Source organism: Symphalangus syndactylus, chromosome 20, assembly GCF_028878055.3.
Source record: "Symphalangus syndactylus isolate Jambi chromosome 20, NHGRI_mSymSyn1-v2.1_pri, whole genome shotgun sequence".
Taxonomy (NCBI): Eukaryota; Metazoa; Chordata; class Mammalia; order Primates; family Hylobatidae; genus Symphalangus; species Symphalangus syndactylus.
The window spans coordinates 52,299,974-52,316,014 of record NC_072442.2 but is presented as its reverse complement, the minus strand read 5'-3'; the positions used below and the strand labels follow the sequence as shown (position 1 = coordinate 52,316,014).

At 43.6% G+C, this 16,041-nt stretch overlaps 1 protein-coding gene across 5 annotated transcripts in view; it reads right to left on the bottom strand.

The window, feature by feature from the left end:
* Positions 1-16,041, bottom strand: part of PIGL (phosphatidylinositol glycan anchor biosynthesis class L) — a 127,215-nt gene that overhangs the window by 67,527 nt on the left and 43,647 nt on the right. For 2 of the 5 annotated variants that reach the window (XM_063629396.1, XM_055258866.2), the window contains exon 3: positions 3,195-3,278. The exons of the other annotated variants lie outside the window; for them this stretch is intronic. In XM_063629396.1, coding sequence (XP_063485466.1) covers positions 3,195-3,278 — 84 coding nt within the window. The remainder of the gene's footprint in view (positions 1-3,194; positions 3,279-16,041) is intronic. 5 annotated transcript variants of the gene reach the window in all.

Sequence of the window (16,041 nt, the reverse complement as noted above, 5' to 3'; positions counted from 1 at the left end):
TACTGTTCTACAGCAATGTTTTCCAATTGAGGTCCACAAATCCCTGAGAGTCTGTGGCTAAATTCTCAGGGGTCTATGCATTCCTAGAAAAATTTTTTACTTAAATAATAATCTGAAACATTTCATGATTATTTCCTTGACAACTTCAAATGAATGTATGTTCATGTGATTTTAGTGCTTATATTTATACATGTGAAAGCACAAGAGTCTTCTCAAAGTAACTGAGGTTTTTTCCTTTTAAAAACACCTAGTGAGCCAGGCATGGTGGCTCATGCCTGTAATCCCAGCACCTTGGGAGGCCGGGGTGGGTGGATCACAAAGTCAGGAGTTCAAGACCAGCCTGGCCAAGATGGTGAAACCCCATCTCTACTAAAACTACAAAAATTAGCCAGGCGTAGTGGCAGGCACCTGTAATCCCAGCTACTCAGGAGGCTGAGGCAGAGAATTGGTTGAACCTGGGAGATGGAGGTTGCAGTGAGCCAAGATTGTGCCACTGCACTCTAGCCTGGGTGACAGAGCGAGACTCCATCTCAAAAAACAAAACAAAACAAAACACTGAGTGAACCCTAATGCCTAATGTAAATTATGGATTCCAGGTGATAACTATGTGTCAATGTGGGCTAATCAAGTGTAGCAAATGTACCATTTGGGTTGGGGATGCTGATAACCAGATAGGCTGTGCATGCATGGGGGCAAGGGCTATAACTTCTGCTCAATTTTGCTGTGAAGTTAAAACTGCTCTAAAAAATAAAGTCTGTTAGAAAGAAAAAAAAGTTATGCAAAAAATGACCCAATACTGTACGTAAGCTAAACATGAACAGAAAATTTAAATTAGAAGAAAAAAAAGGATCCATCCATCACCCAAAGTTAACCAATTCTGCTCCAAAGTATTGGGGGCTGAAAACCAGCTGACATTCTCCAGGCAATCAAGGCTAATCTATCTCCATCAACCCTCTTTCTCCAGTCTTATAGGACCCTTAGCCTCTCTCAAGTAGAGTCAGTATGGACCCATGCAGGCACCATTTGGTGGGACCTGCCCCCAGGAGCAGATAAGGCCTAGAATTACCAATGTGAAAACATATTTTAGACCCAGTATCCAATGGACCAGGGTGAACCTCAAGCATCTGTGTATACATCAAGCTCCAGGCTCTTCCTCAGTGATGCATATGGTTTTCCATGTCCATGTGCCTGGGCTTCTGCCCTGATGTAGTCGTCTGTTCCTCTACTGATAATAAACCCAGCACAGTTGGTCAAGACCATAAGAGGGTCTGGCAAGATGACATGTCCAAGCCTAGTGACTTGAACCAGTTTTCTCTCCTAGATGCTGGCTATAGTCATCTAGCTCCAAACAAGGTCAACCCAGAATCACAGCAAGGCCCCCCTGCCTGATTCTGACCATCTTGTTAGCTAGAAACACTTGCTGCAATGGCTTACCCAATAGATTGGGCCTCCTTGGAAATAGATACTAGTCCACTTCAAGCCTGTACTCACCCCATTCCCAGGCTACTATAATCTGATGACTGACTCACTGGCGTGTGCTGTTGAGGTCCCTGTGCCTCTGATAGACACATCAGTCTGAGATATGACTATCTGGAGCAAGAGAAGGACAATGGGGACTGAGTTTAGGTACAGTAGGAAGAACTTAATAAAACTTTTATAGAAAATGAGAACACATGGACGCAGGAAGGGGAACATCACACTCCGGGGACTGTTGTGGGGTGGGGGGAGGGGGGAGGGATAGCATTAGGAGATATACCTAATGCTAAATGACGAGTTAATGGGTGCAGCACACCAACATGGCACATGGATACATATGTAACAACCCTGCACATTGTGCACATATACCCTAAAACTTAAAGTATAATAATTTTAAAAAAACTTAAATAAATAAATAAATAAATAAATAAATAAAAAGAAAATCTTCTCTTGGGAAGTATAATAAAATAAACAAATGTAAATGAAAATTTATAAGTTAGAAATATACATAAATCTGTTCAAGGATAATGCTGAGCCTAAGACCATCCTAAGTGGGTCTCATTGGCCTTGCAGGCAAAATATCTCTTTATTATATGCATTCATTTAGAAGTCACAGTCCTTTGATGCCAACAAGTCTAATCTTATGCCTTACACTAAATCAACTGGTATCTAAAATATGTCAAAAATTAGGTTGTAAAAATGAATTTAAAGTGACCAGCTGCTCTGCCTATGGAGTTGCCATTCTTTCGTTTCCTTTGCTTAATAAACTTGCTTTCACTTTACTCTTTGGATTTGCCTTGAATTCTTTCTTGGGCAAGATCCAAGAACCCCCTTTGGGGTCTGGATTGGGACTTCTTCCTGGTAACATCTTCCAGGTGAACCCTGAAGGGACAATACTGAGGAAACCCTGGCCCAAAGGAAATAGACTGCAGCACCAATTGGCCAACTTTGGCTGTACCTGCTTATGATGCCCTAGAAACTGCATGCTTTCCTGAGCCTGTTCCTCCAAGCTCTACCTTGAAACCCGTAATCCATTTAAGAAACTGGCAAATGAAAAATCTTAACAACTACTGAATATTCTTCTGCCTGTCTGTGTATTTATATGTGTTGTGTGCGTGATATGAAAGCATTTTGATTAATTGGTTTAAAAACAATAGGTGCTTAAATCAAATATTGTCAGAAAAGTAAAAAGTATAAATGCCTTTTAGTTCATGAGACTTAAGCAATCTTTGATAAATAAAAACAGTTTTACATGCAAGGAAAGTGAAATGTGTTTTTGGTAAAAGATTATAAAAAGGCATGTGAATGTGGATTTTTTTTTTTTTGCCTAGATTTAAGGGTTAAAGGATTGTTTTAGGTTAGATAGGAAAAAGTTGAAGTTTGAACTAGTTGTGGAAGGTTTGTGAAAAATTAATCTTGTAAAAGAAATTCTGTGTATGAACATATTAGCTAAAATTAAAGGGGTAATATTCAGTTTATCCATAAATTGAAGACTGGAATAAAAGCACAACAGATGAATCATTTAGTGGAGGTGATGCATTATGCAGTCACTAAATCCACACATCTGGGAGACCCTTTGGTTTTTTTCCTCCCTCTTATCTTTGACAACCAATTGGTCATCAAGCCTTGGAAACGCTACCTCTGTAGCAGCACTAGAAACTATCTCCTTCTCTCAATTTCCTCTGCCACGGCTTTTTTTTCTGGCTCTGATTTCTCACCTGGCCATGCCCATTGGTTCCACTGCACCAAGTCTGGAGACCCCTTCCCAAGCTGCTCTCCACAGTGTTGTCAGAGAAATCTTTCTAAAATGAAAATCAGATCAATTTATTGCCCAGTTTGACGTACTTCAAAGCTCCTTATAGTTTTAAGACATTTCAATTCCATAACCTTCACCTGACACATGGTCTTTGTGATCTGGCATTTGCCTGGCTCCCTCACTTGATCTTCTGTCATATTCCCTCAGGCATGTGGACTCCAGCTATCTGGAAGAACTCATATGGAATGCACCTGACTAATTCCTGCTTGTCTCTTAAAGCTCAGATCACAGGCAACCTGTCTCTAGTGTCTTTCCTAGCTCCTGCATCTGAGTCCATGGTACCTTTGTGTGCTGTCCTCACATCATTAGTTGCTTTGTTGGCTTTTACTAGACTGCAAGCTCCTTGAGGGCAAGGACTTGACTTGCCATTTTGTACTCCTAGGACCTGATATTTGAGATATAGTATATGCTCAAAAAATGAGTGCTAAATGAATAAACAAACACATTTCAAAGATTAATAAAGAAACAAAGTGAAACCCATGTTCCTCCCATGTCCTCTCAGAATCCTGTTTCATCCCGACTTCCACATGAACCTGGCTCAGTGGGGCACCAGTGTTTTGTAAATACCTCAATCACAACTACAGAGTGTGCATCAAACACTGAGAATCATAGAGGACCAGGCAGATGACAAGAGTGGCTGAAGGTGACTGACCCAAGTGGCCAGGGAAGTAAGGAGGTAGGAGGACAGCTGGAGCCAGGGACTTTTATAGAAGCCAAGAGTGGTTTCTGGATTGGGGGAGTGGTCAACATTGGCCAGAGCTGCTGAGAGGTCCAGTAGGACTGGGACAGAAAAGCATCCTACTGATTTCACAAATAGGAAGTTACCAGTGACTCTGGAAAGAGGAGCTTCAATGGCAGCGAGAAGAAGGAGGACGATAAGCCAGAATTTAATGCACTGGGGAATTAATAACAGGATGTAAAGACAATGCATGTAGATAATACTTGGTAATGAAGGAAGAGAGAGAAGTAGGGCAGTAATGGGATGAGGAGGGTTAAGCAGAGGTTTTTGTTTACTTGTTTTTAATGATGAGAGAATCTTGAACAAACAAATATGGAAAGAACCCAAATAATACAATAGGAATAGAGGCAAATGAAAATTTCCAGGAAGGCATGCTATGGCTATAACAGATTACATGGCATAGGTCAGAACTATTGACAAAATGTCAATAATGAGGCTGTAAATAACAGATGTCCAGGTGTAGTCCTGGCAGCTAGTTCTAGGAAACAGATTGCTGTTAACTATTCTAAGTTCTGGGAATTTATTTCATAGGTAAAGCAATGGAGTGGGTGGAAATTTGATATTCACAACTTGTTTCAGGCTAAGGATAAAAGGCAGAAATAAGCAAGCTCACAGTAGGGAAATAGTGACACTGACTTTCACAAAATGGGATAAAAAGCAATGGCTTTGGGGTTAGGGTTGCCAATAGCAGATGCCAATTAAAATTTGATTTTAAGCTGGGCATGGAGGCTCATACTTATAATCACAGCACTTTGCGGGGGCCAAGGTGGGACGATCGCTTGAGGCCAGGAGTTTGAAACCAGCCTGGGGGACAGAGGAAACTATGTCTCAAAAAATAATAAAAATAAAATAAAATAAAATTTGAATTTCAGATAAACAAGTGAATAATTTTTTAGTATAATTATGTTCTGGCCGGGCACAGTGGCTCACGCCTGTAATCCCAGCACTTTGGGAGGCCGAGACAGGCGGACCACGAGGTCAGGAGTTCGAGACCAGCCTGGCCAATATGGTGAAACCCCATCTCTACTAAAAATACAAAAATTAGCTGGGTGTGGTGGTGTGTGCCTGTAGTCCCAGTTACTCAGGAGGCTGAGGCAGAAGAATTGCTTGAACCCAGGAGGTGGAGGTTGCGGTGAGCCGAGATTGCGCCACCGCACTCCAGCGTGGGCGACAGAACAAAACTCCATCTCAAAAAAAAAAAAAAAGTGTTCTATGTGAAATTTGGGACACACTTAACATTAAAAAATTATTGTTTATCTGAAACTAAAATTTAATTAGGCATTTTGTATTTTATCTGTAACCCTATTTAGGGTACATACCTATTTGCAGGACAATTATTCTGTTTATTGAATCACAAAATGCTAGTTGTGAAAAAACTTCAGAGATAATCTAACATAAGTCTCCTATTTGATGAAGAGAAGCCTGAGGGTCAGAGCATGAATGTGCCTGCCCGCTGTCACAAAAGGTGGAGCTGAGGACTGATCCTGGACTGCTTGAGGTTTCGACAGAAGAATAATTCCTAATTCTATTTTTGAGTCTAGCTTTAGGAGACATAATGAAGGTTGCTACAGAAGAATAATTCCTAATTCTATTTTTGAGTCTAGCTTTAGGAGACATAATGAAATTCCCTAAGATGCCTTAGAATCACAATAATTTTAATAGACTTTATTCAATAAAGAAATACATATATTCTATGACTTCTTTAGGAATTACTGAGGGAAAAGGTACATTGTTGAATTGAGTAGTCACTCATAATACATCCCAATTACAAAAAGGTTAATAACCTTTACACTGGAAATGAGTCCAAGGGAGGGATCATGACTACTTTTCCTTTTCTCTTTTTTTTTTTTGAGACAGAGTCTCGCTCTGTCGCGCAAGCTGGAATGCAGTTGCGCAATCTTGGCTCACTGCAACCTCCGCCTCCCTGGGTTCAAGTGATTCTCCTCAGCCTCCCGAGTAGCTGGGATTACAGGCGCCCGCCATCACACCCGGCTAATTTTTGTATTTTTAGTAGAGATGGGGTTTCACCATGTCGGCCAGGCTGGTCTCAAACTCCTGGCCTCAGGTGATCCGCCCACCTCAACCTCCTAAAGTGCTGGGATTACAGGCGTGAGCCACTGCGCCTGGCCTACTACTTAAATTTTCATGGGTAACGTCTAGCATATGCTTGTTGGTAGGAGGCTGACAATCATCTAATGAAAAAAATACTGCATAATTTTTTCTCAGGGTCTATTTAATAAATTTGAAATTAATTATGGGATCACAATTAATTTTTATTAATTTATAATTAATAATTTATAATTAGTTGTGGGATCACAGAGGATCAGTCTAGGAAAACTGCAAAATTAGAACACGGGCAGGACAATGAACTAAATATGTTATAGTGGGAAGATTGGAGAATGACAGCGAGACTGGCATCTGATTAGAATTTTTTTTTTTTTTTTTTGACATGGAGTTTCGCTCTTGTCGCCCAGGTTGGAGTGCAGTGGTGCAAGCTCAGCTCACTGCAACCTCTGCCTCCTGGGTTCAAGCAATTCTCCTGCCTCAGCCTCCTGAGTAGCTGGGATTACAGGTGCCCACCACCATGCCCAGCTAATTTTTTGTATTTTTAGTAGAGACAGGTTTTCGCAGATGTTGGGCAGGCTGGTCTCAAACTCCTGACGTCAGGTGATCTGCCCGCCTCAGCCTCCCAAAGTGCTGAGATTACAGGCATGATCCACCATGCCTGGCCTAGAATTTTTAAAGTATAGATGAATGCTGAAGAAACAGGATATGGCGGCCGGGCGCGGTGGCTCACGCCTGTAATCCCAGCACTTTGGGAGGCCGAGGCGGGCGGATCACAAGGTCAGGAGATCGAGACCATCCTGGCTAACACAGTGAAACCCCGTCTCTACTAAAAAATACAAAAAATTAGCCAGGCGAGGTGGCGGGCGCCTGTAGTCCCAGCTACTCGGGATGCAGAGGCAGGAGAATGGCGTGAACCCTGGGGGGGCAGAGCCTGCAGTGAGCCGAGATCGTGCCACTGCACTCCAGCCTGGGCGACAGCAAGACTCTGTCTCAAAAAAAAAAAAAAAAAAGAAAAAAAGAAACAGGATATGGCTTCAGCTCTGTAACTTTGTAAAGACTGATGAATGAAGTGTAAGATTATGAAGATAATCTTGGTTGAATACTTGAAAGATGCAATGACTCATTCTTAAAAAAAACAGAACAAAACTTGGATTTCAACCCAGAGACTCCAGCCCAGAGGTTCCCAAACATTACTGTGCCTTAGGATCATCTGGGGAGTTAAAAAAAAAATTCAGATTCTTAATCAGCCACCCCATTAGATTCATGCAGAGTACAGTGGAGCCTAGGTATCTGTGTCTTATCAAATGCTCCAGGTAATTCTATTTTTTTTTTTTTTTTTTAGACGGAGTCTCGCTGTGTTACCAGGCTGGAGTGCAGTGGGTGATCTAGGCTCACTGCAACCTTAGCTTCCTGGGTTTAAGCGATTCTCTTACCTCAGCCTCCCGAGTAGCTGGGATTACCAGCACATGCCAACACACCCACCTAATTTTTTTTGTATTTTTAGTAGAGGCAGGGTTTCACCATCTTGGCCAGGCTGGTCTCAAACTCCTGACCCCAGGTGATCCACCCACCTCAGCCTCCCAAAGTGCTGGGATTGCAGGCATGAGCCACAGTGCCTGGCCTGCCCCAGGTAATTCTATTGCACCTAGGCTGCAGATCAACCTCTATATTTTACAAAATACCACTCTAGTCAGTCTGGATGGAGACTGGCCATGTAAAGCCTAGGCTATAGAGGCCATATGTGTCAGCTAAAGCAGAGATGACAGACCACATGGCCGTATGTGTACCTTTGAGAAGTTACTTAATCTCCCCTGACTCAGTTTCCTCATCTGTAAAATGGGAGAATGACAGCATTTACTCCTAGAGAATTTAACAAGTTAATAAATTTAAGGGATGTAGAATAGAGTTGGACAGAGTAAAAACCTGGCTGGGCATGGTTGCTCACATATGTAATCCCAGCACTTTGGGAGGCCGAGGCGGGCAGATCATGAGGTCAGGAGATCAAGACCATCTTGGCCAACATGGTGAAACCCTGTCTCTACCAAAAATACAAAAAAATAGCCGGGCGTGGTGGCACACGCCTGTAGTCCCAGCTACTCAGGAGGCTTAGGGAGGAGAATTGCTTGAATCCTGGAGGCAGAGGCTACAGTGAGCCGAAATTGCGCCACTGCACTCCAGCCTGGGCGACAGAACAAGACTCCCATCTAAAAAAAACAAACAACAAGAACAACAAAAAAACGCTAGGCGCGGTGGCTCATGCCTGTAATCTCAGCACTTTGGGAGGCTGAGGTGGGTGGATCACTTGAGGTCAGGAGTTCGAGACCAGCCTGGCCAACATGGTAAAACCCCATCTCTACTAAAAATACAAAAAACTAGTCAGGCATGGTGGCGGGCGCCTGTAATCCCAGCTCCTCAGGAGGCTGAGGTAGGAGAATCGCTTGAACCCAGGAGGCAGAGGTTGCAGTGAACCAAGATGGCACCATTGCACTCCAGTCTGGGCAACAAGAGCGAGACTTCATCTAAAGAAAAACAAAACAAAAAACACCTAATATATGTCAGCTATGATAATTATTAGGCTGCTAATAATGTTTCACTTAAAAGGGGAAGAGGAAGTGGCAACAGAAGGGAAATGGCTCAGAAGACAGCAAATATCTCACTTTACACCACTGTCTTGCACTATATTTGTGCTACTATTATCCCAATATCATAGCATGCAGCTTGGGGCCTCTGATGCCTTTGGGTTTTCTATCTATAATGCTCTTCTCCTGCTTCTTCACAAGCCTACCTTTCAACTCATTCCCATCTCGGCTCAGGTCATGTAGACCAGCCATCATCTTCAGGAGAACTTTCCCTAAATCTCAGGTTAGACAAAGTACCTCTCTTCTGAGATCTTTCTCTGCACTTCCCCTTGTGCTCCATCTCTGCTCTTACTACGGCATGGTGAATATTTACAGTCTCCTCCCCTTCCTGGTCTGGGAGCTCCTTGAGGGGTGAGTCTGTTCTGCTTACCAATCTAGCCCCTGCTCTTGCCTGGCGTAGTTGAGTAGAGCAGAGCCTGCCTCCACCAGGAGAGCCTGGGACACCTTCTTTACCATGGCTAGTATTACACAAACATTCTGGTGCTCCAAGTTGCACCCCCTGGGCTGGCTCTTAGTGAAGATATTGAGTCTAAACTTGGGGTCAAAGAAAAACTAATTGCCAAGTTAGAAACCACAAATTCGGGTTAATTTCTTTCCTTTTCTTTTCTTTTTCTTTCTTTTTTTTTTTTTGATATGGAGTCTCACTGTGTTACCCAGGCTGGAGTGCAGTGACACCACCATAGCCCACTGCCGTCTGGGTTCAAGTGATCTTCCCGCCTCAGCCTCTCAAGTAGCTGGAACTATAGGCATGTGCTACTATGTCTGGCTAAATTCAGGTTAATTTCTAAGAACTAACGGCTAAAGAACCCCGACAATATGACCACAGTTGACCCTTGAACAAAACGTTTGAACTGCGTGGGTCCACTTATACAAAGATATTTTTTCAACAAAAGTTACACCAAGTGTGCCTGCCTCTCCTGCCTTCCCATCCATTTCCTCCACCTCTTCCACCTCTGCCACCCTTGAGACAGCAAGATAGCCTACTCAATGTGAAGACAGGGATGAAGACCTTCATGATGATCCATTTCCACTTCATGAATAGTAAATACACTTTCTCTTCCTTTTGATTTTCTTAATAACATTTTTCTCTAGCTTACTTTATTGTAAAAATACAGTATATGATAAAGATACAAAATATATGTTAATCAATTGTTTAGGTTATCAAGAAGTCTTCTGGTCAATAGGCTACTAGTGGTTTGAGGAATCTAATCTTTTATGTAGATTTTCAACTTCGTTGGGGGGTTGGCACCCTAACCCTCTCATTGTTCAAAGGTCAACTGTAGTTCTAAAAACAAAAGGAATTGCTGGGATGGTGCTGTTTGGAATAATTCAGAGATCAAGGAGATTCATAAACTTAGTTTCCACGACAACCCCCACCCCCCGCAAAAAAAAAAAAAGAAAAAAAAAAGAGCCAGGCATGGTGGCTCACGCCTGTAATCCCAGCACTTTGGGAAGCTGAGGCAGGCAGATCATGAGGTCAGGAAATCGAGACCATCCTGGCTAACATGGTGAAATCCTGTCTCTACTGAAAATACAAAAAAAATTAGCTGGGCATGGTGGCCGGCGCCTGTAGTCCCAGCTACTCAGGAGGCTGAGGCAGGAGAATGGCGTGAAACCAGGACACGGAGCTTGCAATGAGCCGAGATAGCGCCACTGCACTCCGCCTTGGGCAACAGAGCGAGACTCCCGTCTCGAAAAAAATAAAAGAAACTATTATCTGTTGAGCAGCTCCATTTGTAAGTCAGTATACTAGGCAGTTAAAGGTCTTGATTTGGTCAACATAAGAGGCTGGTGATGTAAGTACCACCTCACTCAATTCATACATATGAAGCCATGATTTCAGTTGCCCAAGAGTACCTGGCACAATAAATGAAGTAATAGAAGATATTCATTCTTTTTTTTTTTTTTTTTTTTTTGAGATGGAGTCTCACTCTGTTGCCCAGGCTGGAGTGCAATGGCGCAATCTCGGCTCACTGCAACCTCCCTCTCTCGGGTTCAAGCGATTCTTCCGCCTTAGCCTCTCCGCATCATGCAGGGCTAATTTTTGTATTTTTGTAGAGATGGGGTTTCACTATGTTGGCCAGGCTGGTCTTAAAACATTGACCTCAGGTCTGCCTGCCTCAGCCTCCCAAAGTGCTGGGATTATAGGCATGAGCCACCACACCAGGCCAGAAGATACTCATTCTAATTCTGGAGATGAATGAGGTTAAGTAAAACAGCACTGAGATTTTTCTAGAAAGAGTCATGACAGCCAGATACTTTATCTTGGTGTGTTTTTCAGACATGTCCTCTCACTTCTCTTCAAGATGAAGAGTCCTCTCTGGGTGAAAGGGTCCTCAGTTCCCCTTCCTCATGGTTAGTACTGAGGAGAAGCTGCCCAGGGATGGGATGATTCCTAACAGGATACTCAGGACTTTTACTCTTCTTAAAGTACAGGGTCTGTAATGCTCTTCAAGGCATGGGGGAAATGTGGGGTCTGAAGCCCAGAAACTCTCCTTAACTTGTTGGGACTATTAAGCCCCGGCTGTTTCTAAGAAAGTTTTCTTGATTTTTTTTTTTTAATACGGAGTCTTGCTCTGTCGCCCATCCTACGAGTGCAGTGGTGCGATCTTGGCTCATTGCAACCTCTGTCTCCTGGGTTCAAGCGATTCTCCTGCCTCAGCCACCCAAGTAGCTGGGACTATAGGCACGCACCACGATTCCCAGCTAATTTTTGTATTTTTAGTAGAGAGGGGTTTCACTATGTTGGCCAGGTTGGTCTCGAACTCCTCACCTCATGATCTGCCTGCCATGGCCTCCCAAAGTGCTGGGATTACAGGCATGAGCCACCACGCCTGGCCTAGTTTCCTGGATTCTTGATGCCAGTTAGGTTGTGGGGACTAATACTCCACCACGGGCAGTCTTGAGCACCTATGCAGTCATCACCTTAACACCCACAGGAGTCTCCAGCCCTAAATCCTCTGTCCTAATAACCTCGTGACCATAACTTGCTCACTATGTGCCCTTTTGCATCACTCTCCATCCATTTATGAATGTGACCTAATTAGCACCCTTAGTTACCTTACCATATATCCCTAAGTGTTAGTCTTAAGGTAACACTATTCCCTTTATTCCTAGGTATTCTTCTCCAAACCCCTTTCTGTTACCTCACAATGACACAGTGTCACTTCCCCTCTCATACAGAAAAAATTAATACCACTACTCTGCAGCCAGTTGGCTGATTCCTCACAAAGGCCTTTACCATCTTAGAAGGACTATCAGCACTATATAAATTGATGTGAAACATTATAAAACTAAGTTTGTCTCTTTATTCATGTTGTCATGTGAAAATGACTACATCACATTTCAATAATATGGAAAGTAGCCGGGTGCGGTGGCTCACGACTGTAATCCCAACACTTTGGGAGGCAGAGGAGGGCGGGTCACCTGAGGTCAGGAGGTCGAGACCAGCCTGGCCAACATGGTGAAACCTCGTCTCTACTAAAAATACAAAAAATTAAGGCCATACCCAGAGACTCATGCCTGTAATCCCAGCACTTTGGGAGGCTGAGGCGGATGGATCACTTGAGGTCAGGAGTTCAAGACCAGCCTGGCCAACATGGTGAAACCCCATCTCTACTAAAAATATAAAAATTAGCCGGGTGTGATGGCAGGCACCTCTAATCCCAGCTACTTAGGAGGCTGAGGCAGGAGAATTGCTTGAACCCGGGAAGCAGAGGTTGCGGTGAGCCGAGATCGTGCCATTGCACTCCAGCCTGGGCAACAGAATGAGACTGTCTCAAAAAAAAAAAAAAAAAATCAGCCGGGAGTGGTGGCGGGGGCACCTGTAATCCCAGCTACTCAGGAGGCTGAGGCAGGAGAATCGCTTGAACTCAGGAGGCAGAGGTTGCAGTGAGCTGATATCTTGCCATTGCACTCCAGCCTGGGCAACAAGAGTGAAACTCTGTCTCAAAAAAAAAAAAAAAAAAAAATTGTCAATATTTACAGGCCGGGCGTGGTGGCTCACACCTGTAATCCCAGCACTTTGGGAGGCCGAGATGGGTGGATCTGAGGTCAGGAGATCAAGACCATCCTGGACAACATGGTGAAACCCTGCCTCTACTAAAAATACAAAAATTAGCTGGGCGTGGTGGTGCACGCCTGTAGTCCCAGCTACTTGGGAGGCTGAGCAGGAGAATTGCTTGAATCCAGAAGGCAGAGGCTGCCTTGAGCCGAGATCGTGCCACTGCACTCCAGCCTGGGCGACAGGGCGAGACTTCATTTAAAAAAAAAACAAAAAACAAAAAAGCAAAACAAAACAAAAACCCCAAACAAAACAAACAAACAAACAAAACAATAAAACAAAGTGTATAATTTGGCCAGTTGTGGTGGCTCACGACTGTAATCCCAGTACTTTGAGAGGCCAAGGCATGAGGATCGCTTGCAGTCATGAGTTTGAGACCAGACTGGACAACATAGTGAGACCTCATATCTACTAAAAATAAAAAGAATTAGCCAGGCATGGTAGTGTGTGCCTGTAGTCCCAGCTACTCTGGAGGCTGAGGCAAGAGGATCACTTGAGCCCAGGAGTTTGAGGCTGCCATGAGTTGTGACTAAGCCACTGCACTCCAGCTTGGGAGCGAGATCCTGTCTCAATGAAATAAAAGAAAATGTACGATTCAATTTTTTAGTATGTTCAAAGAGTTGTGCAGCCATTACTACAATCAATTATCAAATCTAGAACATTTTCATCCCCCCCCCAAATAAACCATATTTTAATAAACCCCATTTTTCCCTCCTCCCGACCCCTGGCAAACACTTATATACTCTGTTTCTATGGATTTGCTTCTTCTGGGTATTTAATATAAATGGAATCCTATGTAGCTTTTTTGGTCTAATTTATTTCACTTAGTATAATGTTTTCCAGGTTCATCCATGCTACAGCATCAATCAGTATTTTATTCCTTTTTATGGCCAAATAATATTCTAATTGTATTAACATACATTTTGTTTATCTACTCATCAGTGACAAACATTTTGGTTGTTTCTACCTGTTGGCTAGTGTGAATAGTGTTGCTATGATCATTCATATACAAGTTTTTGTTTGAATTATTATTTTTAATTCTTTTAGGCATTTACCTAGAAAGAGAATTGCTAGTCATGTTGTAATTCTTTTTTTTTTTTTTTTTTTGAGACGGACTCTCGCTCTGTTGCCCAGGCTGGAGTGCAGTGGCGCAATCTCGGCTCACTGCAAGCTCCGCCTCCCGGGTTCACGCCATTCTCCTGCCTCAGCCTCTCCGAGTAGCTGGGACTACAGGCGCCCGCCACCACGCCTGGCTAATTTTTTTGTATTTTTGGTAGAGACGGGGTTTCACCGTGGTCTCGATCTCCTGACCTCGTGATCCGCCTGCCTCGGCCTCCCAAAGTGCTGGGATTACAAGCGTGAGCCACCGCGCCCGGCCATGTTGTAATTCTATGTTTATTTTTAATTTTTATTTTTTTTAGAGATGGGGTTTCACTAGGTTGCTGAGGCTGGTCTTGAACTGGCCTCAAATAATCCTCCTGCTTCAGTCTCCCAAGTAGCTGGGGTTGCAGACAGAAACCATTTGTATTTGGTGTTTATTTTTAATTTTTTGAGGAACTGCCAAACTGTTTTCTGTGGTGGCTGCATCATTTTTCATGCCTACCAGCAATGTATTAGGGTTCCAATTTCTTAGCATTCACACTAACACTTTTATTTTTTCCTTTAAAAAATTTATGTAGGTGTGAGTGGCATCTCATTGTGGTTTGGATTTGCATTCCACTAATGACTTATGATGTTGAACATCTTTTCATGTGATTTGGGGCCATTTGGCCCATTCGATACCTTCTTTGGAGAAATGCCTACTCAAGTCCTTTGCCTGTTTTTCAATTGGATTGTCTTTTTTTTCTTGAGACAGGGTGTCACTCTGTTGCCCAGGCTGCAGTGCAGTGGTGTGATCTTGCCTCACTGCAACCTCTGCTTCCCGGGTTCAAGTGATTCTCCTGCCTCAGCCTCTTGAGTAGCTGGGATTACAGGCACGCACCACCACACCCGGCTAATTTTTGTATTTTTAGTAGAGATGGGATTTCACCATGTCGACCAGGCTGGTCTTGAACTCCTGGCCTCAAGTGATCTGCCTGCCTTGGCCTCCCAAAGTGCTGGGATTACAGGCATGAGCCACCGTGCCTGGCCACAGTGGCAATTTTAATAATTTTTAAATTACTTTTTGAGCCACACCTGGTAGCTGACACCTATAATCCTAGCGTTTTGGGAGACTGAGGCAGGCAGATCACTTGAGCCTCAGAGGTCGAGACCAGCCTGGGCAACATGGTGAAACCTCATATCTACAAAAAATACAAAAAAATTAGCCAGGCATGGTGGTGCGCACTTGTAGTCTCAGCTACTTGGGAGGTACTGAGGTGGAGGGATCATCCCTGTCTCAAATTCCAGGCTGGTCTCAAACTCCTGGCTTCAAGCAATAATAATAATGTATTATTATTCTCTCTGTCTCCAGAGTATTGGGATTACAGGCGTGAACCACTGTGCCCACCTTATTTTTTGTCTTTTTGTTGTAAGACTTCTTTATATATTCTGAATATCAATCCCTGATGAGCTATATGGCTTGTAAATATTTTCTCCCATTCTTTAGATTGTCTTTTCACTCTTGATAGTGTCCTTTGATGCATAAAAGTTTTTAATTTTGACGAAGTCCAATTTATCTATTTTTTTGTTGTTGATTACTGTTTTGGTGTCATATTCAATAAATTGTCACAGGATCCTTAAGGTGTTGCTTTGCCAGCTAGAAACCTCTGTGGCCGGTGGCGCCTTCTGCCTGAGTATTGCTTGCACCCACTGGGTTTGTTCTGCCCACTCAGCCCAGCAGGCAACGCAACAGCCTGGGCTGGGCTCTCCAAAGGGCTGCAGTTCTTTTCTTCTTGTCGCTGGGAATGTGGCAAGTGGAGGGGTGTATTTCAGCCCTATGTGTTACTACAGCTCTTTTTTTTTTTTTTTTTTGAGATAGAGTCCCACTCTGTTGCCCAGGCTGAAGTGCAGTAGCATGATCTCAGCTCACTGCAACCTCCGCCTCCTGGGTTCAAGCAATTCCCCTGCCTCAGACTCCTGAGTAGCTGGGATTACAGGCACGTGCCACCATGCCCAGCTCATTTTTGTATTTTTAGTAGAGACGGGGGTTTCACCATGTTGGTCAGGCTGGTCTCAAACTCCTGACCTCCTGATCTGCCCACCTCAGCCTCCCAAAGTGCTGGGATTACAGGTGTGAGCCACTGTGACCAGCTGTATTACA